We start from the raw sequence: 10767 nt of genomic DNA, 5'->3' as shown, positions 1-10767 counted from the left end.
TAAAAAAAAAAGGCTTTATGCAAAAAGAGTGCGGAATAAATATGTTCATCTACCTTATCTTGTATATCTTACTTTATTTATTCATTGATTTATTTAATTACAGCATTCAACTCGCTCCGAAAGCGATCAGAGGAAATTTCCTTTGACAAAGTGGATTCGATACGACCAATAACCGCTTAGCTTCGCGAAGAATGCAGATCCCGGAACTACTTTCGAGCAAAACGCTCGCGCTACCCGCGTGCGTAACAACTTTCTGTTTATTTACGAGGCATCGCGACGGGCTTTTACGAAACCGCTGGTTAATTTCCCTCGCATCACCATGGTGTTCATAATTCGTATGCTAATCGTGTATGATGGTGGGGGTAATCGATGAGACATTACCGCCGGCTACCATCGTCGCATCATTGCACCGTCGCGTCGATGTTAACGCAACTCGAAAATTACGATCATCCAGTCCGCCTGGAAACGCTTTGTCTAACAGGACAACCGCTCGAGATTCCGTTCTCTCCGACGAGATGTGAGGACGGAGTGAGAAGGAAGAAAGAAAGAGAACGAAGCAATTTGAACGAACGTAATTTTCTGCCGGCTTGCAGAAAGATTTCACGGCTACCTGCGGAATCAGTTCCATCGGCGCGGGCAATTCCATTGATTGCCCTTCGCCGATAAATTATCCAATCAGAGCGAATCGCCTTTATCGGAGTTCGAACCCTTTTTACGGGCTCGACGCTTTCGTCCCGTGAACGAACGAGCGATCTCGAAACATGCGCGCACGCCCCTTTTTTATTTGATTTCCGATTCTACACGCCTGTGGGACAAATGTTTCGTGTAATTCCCAATATTTCCGCGGGCCGATCGAACATGTGTCTGCCACGGCGTCGATTTCACGGCGACCTTTTATCGCACACGGCGAATTTTCAAAGTGTGAAAAGGGTTTGGGGGAAGCTCTCGCCCGGCAAAGGGCGCGAGCGGGATGGCATCTCGTCGAAGAAAGTTGTGTGTGTGTGCGTGTGTTTCATAGAACCACCCATAAATGTAAAACGTCTTCCTCGGCGCGTTTCAAGCGGATTTGTCGTGCTCTTTCGGGGAATAAAAGTACAATCGCTCGACGACGCATCTCGCACGAGAGAAACGCAGCCGCAATGCTGCTCTCCCTCGATCGAGAGCTCGAAAGCAGCTGTGAAACAAAGTCGATTGAACTAAACAAAATGCCACCTATTCGCATCGTCTCTTCGTTACTTCGTCCTGGCTGGGTCTTGATGAAGTTAGCAACAATGCGCGATAATTTCGCGCAAAATAATAACGACCACCGGCAAGAAAGCGTGACAGCAAGTCGCGGTGCGATTCGCGCTTAAAAAAAAAAGAAAAACGGAAGGAAAGATCAACAGCGTGGAATCGCATGGCGGAATATCATTTCTCCCGAGAATGAAAGCCGACAAACGCAGAAAGTCGCTGGTCCGTTCGAACGTTCACGCTGATGGAATTCGCGTCAGCCCGAGCGAATATCGAGAGCAGAGTTATTCCTTGAATTCCTCGAGCCGTTATGGTCCCCATGGGACCATTATGCGTCCGAATGGCGCATAATGCCGAATATAATGGCGCAGCCTCGCCGAGAGAAAGTGGCTTTATCCGAGTCCGCGGGGCAGTCGCGCCGCGGTTGAGTTTCGTTTGTCTTTGTTTTACGGCGCGCGGAAAAGTTACGTAAAGCATTCCCCCTCCCCTTCCCCTCGCCGACGACCTTGCTCACCCCATCACGACGACATTAGACGTTTCTGTGCGTCTCGCGCGCCCCTTTCGCTGCAAACGAATTCTCTTCGACGACACTCGAGGACGAGAAGCCGAAGCGAACTGGAAGGCAGAGGCGATTTCGCGAGCGTTGTCTCCCCCCGGCTCGCGGGGGGATTGGAATTCCACAGATATCTGTGAAATCAGCCGACGGGCAATTTTCCATCGGTCGCTGATAAATTGTCCAATCAGAGCGAGCCGCCTTTTTCCGAAGTCGAACGCGTCAAAGAAAAAGTTGAAGAGACGCTCGTTGAAGGAACGCTGTACGAAGGGAAGAGCGTAGGAAAATAGCGGAATATACGCGCTAGACGAGGATGCAAATGACGACGAGACGCACAACCGTTGCGAGTACTTCCTGCAAGAAGAATCCCGACGTGACATAATGGCGTGTGAGGTATCGGAGGTGGATCTGTGCCAAGTCGGTCGCGCCTTCGCGCTCGTACACACAGACACGCGCGCGCGGAAAATTGCTGCTTAGGAGTGTTATAATTATGTAAATCGATCAAACGGTGCCATAATAATGCCCCTCACATTAAGCACGCCGTCTTCCGTTTACGGCGTAAGAGAAATTCAGCGCGCGGAAGGCGACGGCGCGCGACCGAAGCGATCGTCGCGCTGACGAGCGCCTTTCCGTCGCCGCGCTCCGGCGAGCTATCGGGTTCCGGCCGAGTGTTGGAAAAGTGACTTGAAGCCAGCGATTAAGCGATATCGCGTGATTTCGGGGAAATTGTGCCTCGTGCAATTACGCCGGCTTGTTGGTCGAGCAGCTCAACCAGGCGATTTCTTCGTTGCTGGAGTCCTTCATCGACGAACTAATATGAATTAATTATTAAAAACGAAACGAGCGCAAAGTCATTTGCGAAATGACTATTCGACTCGACTACTCGAGTGAAATTTAGCTCTTAGTGGGTCTCTTTCGACTTTTGTTAACAGTGCATCTGAAATTTAATTTTCAAAAATTTTTGATTATCAAAAAAATAATGAGGATGTGGTAATAATAGTAATAATAATAATTCAAAGGTAGAGAAATTCTGATATTGACAAGAGCAACGATGGCAAGTTTCCGATTAGCAATGAATTTATATTTATCATTCCCTTATCCTTGCTGATAGGTGTGAACAGGGGAGCTCAAGAGAACCTGCACTTTCCTCCAGAGTCCTGCGTATCAATCACGGGTCGTAAAGTAGTGTCAACTCAATCCGGCCGTAGATAACATTCAGACGACGCGTATCGTCGCGCTATCTCGGACTTTTGTCGATTTTCCCTTTTTGTTCCTTTTTCCGTGTCCTGCGCAAATGGACGAGAGTTATTTGCAATCCTGTTCCCTCCGTACGGCGACACATGTCGCGGTCGCTCCCATTCGCACGCGAATCGCGCGCCTAATGTTGGATCCGACGCGAAGTCGAAGACGGGCGACGAGAACGCGCGGATCTGTGCGTGTGTTTGTTTCGGTAGAACAAATTATTGACAGTACACTCAGAATGCGTGAATATTCCTCGATAACAAATCCCTGTGCAAACCGCCGCCACGTGTTCCCGACGTTTCTCGTTCCCTGGTAGTAGGCGTAGGCGGTGCGATCTTGTATTATTTCACGGCGCGATAAAAAATCAAATGAATCGCCCATCTCCCCAGGATTAGAAACTAACGTACTATTCATCGATGTAACGCGTCGCAGCAATGTTAGCTTCTCAAGTTGCATCCTCTTGTAACAACGTGATTGCGTGGTATCAATAATGTTAATTTTAACCAGGGAAAAGTGTGACTAAATAGCGAAACGAAAAATTAAGTATTAATAAAAAGTTCCTCTGGACACACGTGTTCCTCAACTATAGTAAAACGATGTTTTAATCTCATTCATCTTTTAATTCTTCATTTAATATAAAACAGAGAGATCGCAGTTCGCAGTGTCAATATCAAGAAATAAAAACTCGACATCTTCAAAGCCATCTACCGATCTCGAGGTGGAGAAAGAAACTGTCGTACATTTTTCAAAATCGAAACTGTATTCCTGCAGTGCAGCAATTTTCTCGAGTAACGGTGGGGAGATGACGAATCACCTCACAGGATGACTTTTCTAACTTCTGTGAATTTTATTCAGCACGGACGTGATGTAAAGAATAAGTGGCGTCTCGCGTTTTAACATTCCGCTCGCGTTCTCTGGGCTCAGCGATTGGTGACACCGTGATTGATGAACGCTAATACGGACACACGAATCGATGCTGATTGCTGTCGCTATCTGCGCGCCGCTGATCCCTCCGTAAACTGATATTCCATGTCGCGCTATTAAGTATACAAAATACACCTGATAATCTCTCGCGCGCCAGCCGCGCCTCGGCTCCTCTATTGCATTGCAGCACAATAATATTCGTCCGATTGATAAAGCGTCGAGTGTAACAAGCAGCGATCGTTCTCGTGCATCCTTATCGCATCGTGTTTCCGGCTGATTTTCTTCGTAATCTGGAAGCGAAAATTAAAGGACGCTCGATAAAGTCTTCTTTTTCAGGATTCTTTCCGAACTTCAGGCGTAATAACGGACAAAGGTGATGAAAATTTTCGAGATGATGATCGGTCGTCTCACGATGAAAAATCGATTGGTTCGAAGCGTTTCGTGGATTGGCTCGTTAAAACTCCTTCCTGAACGCGTTGTTAACGCGGTTGGTTTCTATAGCAATGTCCCGGGCATTATCTGCTGATTAGCGAAAGCGACATATGGTCATCGTTGGTTTTATTAGATTATCTGCCATTTATTTTTAACCGCGGATACGCGTATACGCGAACGTCAAATGCCTGCGAGAAGGCGAACCTTCAGGTCAGAACTTCAAGAGAGAACATTGTAAATCGTAAGTAACGAGATTGCCTCTTTTGTATTTTGCAGCAACGTGCCTTATCTTCCGGCTAAATAATCTCTTGCAAAAATAATGTAACGTTATTAAATTTCAAAAGATACACATTTTCGTTTCGGCAAAAATTATATTTTCCTCTTTTGACGAGAAAAAAAGACGAATTTTTCATTCGTTGACGATAACGTAAAATAAGCATCTTTGAGATGCCAGATAACTATATCTAATAAAAAGAAACGAAACTGATAATTTTATATCTGATTGGCGATCAGATTTTATATCTATTTGCTCTTGGAGGAACTTATTCCTCAGGTCAATCGTACACGCCTGTTTCCAGCTATCCCGTTGTGCTTTGCTGTTAGGCGGTGCAGACGAACGAATGTCTAAATATCGTAGAAGACGTGATTTACTATTAATAACATTCGCAGGAACACAAATTGCTCCCTAAATCATTAGTGAGTTTTTATACAGTAGTACAATACAACGGAATTTTAATTTAATGTAAAAACACAATCTTCTACACACAATTTCTGAGTGAAAAATAGAGAAATCCTGAGAATGTTTAATAACGAAGAAAAATATTACAAATCTCAGATTTTTCATCGACACGTTTCTTCACTGCGGTAAAACGATATTAACTTTTACTACTTACTGAATATTTATCTATTATAAGATAGAAGTCATTTGCAGTCTCGGTGCAGTCAGGAAACAAAACTCGACGTCTCGTGTTTGATGCTCGAGATGAAACCATTCACTGCTTCAAGTCGATACTTGACGTTTAAAACTTCTAATTTTTCCATTTAAAACCTTGCTCCTCAGTGCTCAGATATTGCTACAGCATCCGAAAGCCCAATTTTCACAACGGCAATCGTTATAAAAACGTGTCAGGGCTCGATCGTAAGTTCAGGGCCCGCTCACTCGCGATAATCTCAAAGCGGTGTAATCGCCCTAAAAACCTCTAATCTTCTAACAAGGCGGCTACATCGCCGTGGCACGCGTCTAATGCATACACGAGGAGCGGGGAGAGCGCGCTGAGGGTACCCCTCTATGGTGATTATGGGGTGAACTCTCCCTCTTTCTCTCTCTCTCTCTTTTTCTCCCTCGGTGCCCCATAGAGCCTCAGTGGCCCTGCTGCTCGTGGAGGGGGCGAAATACCCCCGGGACGGTATATATGTTCTAAGAGCCCCTTGCCACATGCACAGTACTAAATTGTACCCCGCCTAGTCCGCTCGCCGGTGAGTTCTTATTTTGTCGCGCGGCCGTCGATCTTGCGTTGTGCTCCTGTGATACGTGCCTCCGATAATCGCGTAACGCTCGTCCTTGTCTTGAAAACGGCGGTGCAGTTTTCTTCCTGTGTTGCGTGTCACTTTGGGATTATACTTCACTCCCCGCCGGGGATTACTTCGCTCTTCCCGCGGCTTGTCGAAAGGTACGTCGAGCGAGTGCTCGCGACGAACTCGATGCTCGACGAGTTCGTTACACGGGAATATGTTTGTAATAACTTTTCAAATGAGCTGTGCTCGAGATATGTAGATGTCTTGCTTTCGGAGAGATATAAATCGGAGAGATCCTATTTTTCTTAGGAGCGAAATATTTTTTATTTATTTTTATCATTTATCTTTCATTACTTATTATTTATTTTTTTTAATTCAATTTGTATGGATAGAGCCACAGAGTGTAGAGACAAACGGATTATTCGGCGTTGCAGCTAGACAGAGCGATGTCGTCGGAGTATTCGTTCTGCAGCGAGGGTGGCTTCGACGAGCTCTCGAGCTCCTCCGATTCCGGTTTCGACGTTAGCTTCGAGTCGCCGAAACACGAAGTGCCGACCGACACTCTCTTCGCCCCGGTCAAGGAGGAGAAGCGCAAGAAGACGCGGAACACTCGCTGCAAAAGCCCCGCGCAGGTATATACATCCCGTGATCAATTTCCAAGTATCGAAACAGGGTCTTACAATATTGCGTTCGCAACCACGATTATCCGACTCGACTGAAACCCAGCTAGAATCCTACACTTTGAGCACAAATACGTACAAACCTTGAAGAAGTCAACGAAAGTAAAAAGCGGCTTACAAGAGCTAATAAACTTTTGATCAATAATCAACTAATAAGAGCCAATCATCAAACGCGTCTTAAAGACGTCGAAAAGATACCTTAGACGTTCCATAGACGTCTTCTAGAACTCTATCAACGCCGTCTGGAAATGTTGTTATAACGACAAAAAGACACGGTCAAACTTGAACACCCGCGATCTTCCTTCTCTTCCGCGAACAGGTGCTGAGGCTGAAGCGGAACCGACGGATAAAGGCGAACGACCGCGAACGTCACCGGATGCATACCCTGAACGACGCCCTGGAGCGCCTGAGGATGGCCTTGCCGACCTTCCCGGAGGACACGAAGCTGACGAAGATCGAGACGCTGCGCTTCGCGCACAACTACATCTGGGCGCTCTCGCAGACCTTGGGCAACGCGGACAGCGGCGAGATCACCGTGAACGTCGGCAACGTCACCGTCAACATCGGCGAGAACGGCAACATGATCACCTCGTCGACGGGTAGCTGCGCGGTGGCCGCGCAGAAGAGGCTCGGCCCGACGCACACCGGCTTCCCGTACCCTCAGGAGCGATTCGTGCCGGAGTGGCAGGAGTACGACTGCTACAGCGACCAGAGCGTCAGTCCGCCCATGCAGTATCAGCCCTGCTACGACCAGAGGATGTACCATCCTCATCGTCCTCAGCACCAGCTGCCGCCGCCGCCTCACCACCACATGGTCCACCATACCAACATGTATCAGTGTCTCTAGGACGTTTCGCGGTGGAAACAGCGTTATGAGGAAACGAAGAAGCGGCCATTTGAAGAATTTATCAGTGAGTTAATCGAAGGATAAATATGGACGGAAGGGTATAATCGTAGCTGAAGACGCGGGCTGTGGCTTCAAGTGCGTTTCCGCGAGGCCGACGTGCCTGTAAAGAGAAAAGGACAGTGCTATGATTATCGTTATCTACTTTGTAAGAGAGTATTTTATTTGTGAGGAGTATTCGCGTAACACTCTGACGGTGTCAGTCGATTGGGACGGTTCTTCAGTTCAACGTTCAGTTCGACGTTTCGCTTCCGATTCTCTCTTCATGTTCCTCTTTTACTTTTCTTTTCTATCGTCAGTCGTGGAAGATGGAGGAGGCGTTCATGAGACGCTACGTCTGATTCGCTTCGAAATCGTACCGAGCGCGCTCCTCTTTCCACGTTAAATTAGGAGAAGTATCTTAATTCCGTAATTAAGATATAATTGATCGAGGATTAATTGACAATCGATAGATCTCTTACGTTACAAGTAGCGTACTCCAGCCGTGCGTTCCTTTTGTTCTAGTCATGAATATCCTTAGTTGATCTCGTACGCTCGATCTCGCTTTTGGTTCAGCGTATCTTAGGTAGATTTAAGTTGTAATTGGATGTACACTTACAACGTCCGCCAGTGCTCTTATCGTAACACGGAAAATCGCCGATTCAGGGAATATATATTGTACATAATTTATAATTTACCAATAAAAAGTGCATATTTTACCTAACCACGTGCCGGAGATCTATTCTTCGCGATCCCGTAGCGTCTTCACAATGCTCTACGAAACGTTCCGATCCACTTTGCAGGAATGGAACGGCCGCTCGGGAACGAGCGAGCACGTGCCGCGACACGCGTCCTGGCGCGGGAAGCCATCGTAAGGCAGATGCATCACAAATCATTCCTGAAGTTACATCTACCCGTATAATCCGGGGGATTACACGTAAAACAGGACTGCGAAACGTCCAACGGACGCGAGTGTTGAACAAGCAATTATCGTACTTAACGAAATTCAATCATTCGTATCGCGAATTAGTTTCGGGCCTTTAGTGATTAAATCCTGACGACCGATAATTAAATTTTGAAGTAATATTTATTTTTAATCTTTAAATAGTTAAATCTTGTCAATTTTTATCATTTGGTTTTGGTAAACGGGACTTTGTCGCACTACGATGTGCATTATGTTTATTTCTTTCTATTTATTTATCAACGGGTAATGCCCATTCTCTAAGAAAAACAAGATAGATAAAATAGATAAAATTTATATTCTCTAGTCACAGGACGAGTCTCGCAATTGGATTCATCTTGATGCGAATTCTTGTTGAACAATCGCACATTTGCAAAAAATTTTCACCGAGCGTGTGTGAATTTCTCTATACTCGAGAGACAATCGCTCGTTATTATGCATAAGCCTGCCGACGAAGAAAGCGATTTGCATAACAAGAGCAAGTGGGTGTTCCCTCATTGCAACGTGACTGCCAAGTGTTAGGAAAATAAATAGGCGAGTTCGATCGCTCGATCAAATAGCGAACGAGCGAGAGAGTATCTGTCAAAACAGCCGTTGGCCGGAGCGTCCAAAATGGAAGGATAATATTTTCCTGCCTGGTCCTTGAGAAAATTTTATTGTTTCTCCTTCTCTCTCCACATCCAAGCCGTCCACCCTCGCTTATTCGCTGCGATAATATTGATTCATGATTAGCTATTGCGTCATGTTATTCATTTAGCAACTTTTGACGTTTTCATTATCAATTGTCGTATTTGCCGTTTATTTATGGATTACTACATGCATATTTAATTTCGTCGCTACATTTTCATACTACTACTAAATTGCAAAGAGAGATCTGCTGTTGAAATATAATGTTATACATCAACACGTTTACCGGCGATGCTTTAATCTTCTTTCGCAGCAATCGTAAAGTTTAATCTTTAGGAAGAAATATGTGCCGAGCTCGGATTTTGCAGATCGCTGATTCGGGCATGCCGATCCATCAAAGCAGCTAAACGGGCGAACGAGTAATTTCCTATACGAGATCTATTTGCAAACAGCGTGCAAGCTGCAACGAATCCGTTAGCACGCTCGATCGTTTCCCTAAATTTCGCCAATAATAGTAATGCCTCAATGGCGCTATTATGCGGACGATATATCCGTATGCGCCTAGCGCGCGACAGACGGCCGGCGTACATAAAGGTGTTGGATTTTGGGGGATTCAATCAGTTTTTGCCAAGGGATTACACCCCGCATCCGCGTCCACGTATAATACAGCGACGTTAAGAAAAAAGGACGATAATAACGTATAAGAGCGAGCGCGACAGACAGTTTCGTCGCACGTCCTGTCGCTTCCGTAAAATGTTTATCGCTAACAACCGGGCTTGTTTGCAGATCTCTGATTTTCGAAAACTGATTTTGAAAATTAATTTTCTTGCAGTTTACTTAATATTAACTTAATATTAACCACCTAATATTGATACTGAATAATATAATATCAAATATCTCGACGCACACAACGAAACGTTAAATTAAATTTATAAATAATATAAATTTCTCTCTCAAATTTTTATCAAAGTTAAATCTTTCTCTCAAGTGAGAAAACAAAATTGCGTCATTCCGTATGACTCCACACCTTGTTTCAGGAGTATGCAAAACCCTTTTTACGCGTTAAGCGTTACTCAATTCTGCCGGAGAATCAGAAAGCCACATTTAGCGTTTGATACTCGTCCGAGAGAAGGCCTCAGCAATGATGCTCGTTTCCGAAGACGTACATGCATGTTCTCGTGGGTGTTTGAAGGTCACGCGTAGGTCCAATGACAGACAGAACGTCCAATGGCTCGTCCGCCGTATGATATTTTTTGCGTCTCGCTCGCTCGCTCGCAGACGCAGTGATTTCGCTTCGATCGGCCTTACGTCCGCGTTACGGGCCGTTTCCGTCGAGTGCACATATCGATCGCACGGTCGACCCTCATTGTACCGGCGCGCTGGTCTGTACGGTGACATACTGGTGGCTGACAGAGACGGTGGTTCCCCCGTGGAGAGCGAGTACACGGCCACGAAGGGGGCGAACCGAGCAGCACGGTTAGCCGGGGCGCGGATACCGGGGGAACGAGGCAGGCTTTCCTAATTCGGGAAAACTCGTGAAATTACCTTGACCGATCGCTGAGCACTTAATCGAAGATTAATGACGGTGCTTTTGAAGAGGTCAGTCGTCCGGCAGCGAGCGGTAACCGCGTCGATGCTGGATCGAAACCGCCCGGCTCGGCGAATTTCGCCGACCGTCGATCGGCCGGTTGAAAAATTGCGTTTGCAAGCCTCGGTAATC

At 46.1% G+C, this 10767-nt stretch overlaps 1 protein-coding gene across 1 annotated transcript; it reads left to right on the top strand.

Moving 5' to 3' along the window:
• Window positions 1–6326: 6326 nt before the first annotated feature.
• Window positions 6327–8112, top strand: tap (basic helix-loop-helix neural transcription factor TAP). Its single transcript, XM_011155170.2, has 2 exons — window positions 6327–6528; window positions 6896–8112. The coding sequence occupies exons 1-2, from the start codon at window positions 6343–6345 to the stop codon at window positions 7421–7423; spliced, it is 714 nt and encodes a 237-aa protein (XP_011153472.1). The 5' UTR covers window positions 6327–6342; the 3' UTR covers window positions 7424–8112.
• The last annotated feature ends 2655 nt before the right edge of the window (window positions 8113–10767 follow it).

Source organism: Harpegnathos saltator, unplaced genomic scaffold (genome assembly GCF_003227715.2).
Source record: "Harpegnathos saltator strain DR-91 unplaced genomic scaffold, Hsal_v8.6 scaffold39, whole genome shotgun sequence".
Lineage (NCBI taxonomy): Eukaryota > Metazoa > Arthropoda > Insecta > Hymenoptera > Formicidae > Harpegnathos > Harpegnathos saltator.
The sequence above is the reverse complement of the archived record's forward strand: the minus strand, read 5'-3'. Positions and strand labels throughout refer to the sequence as shown.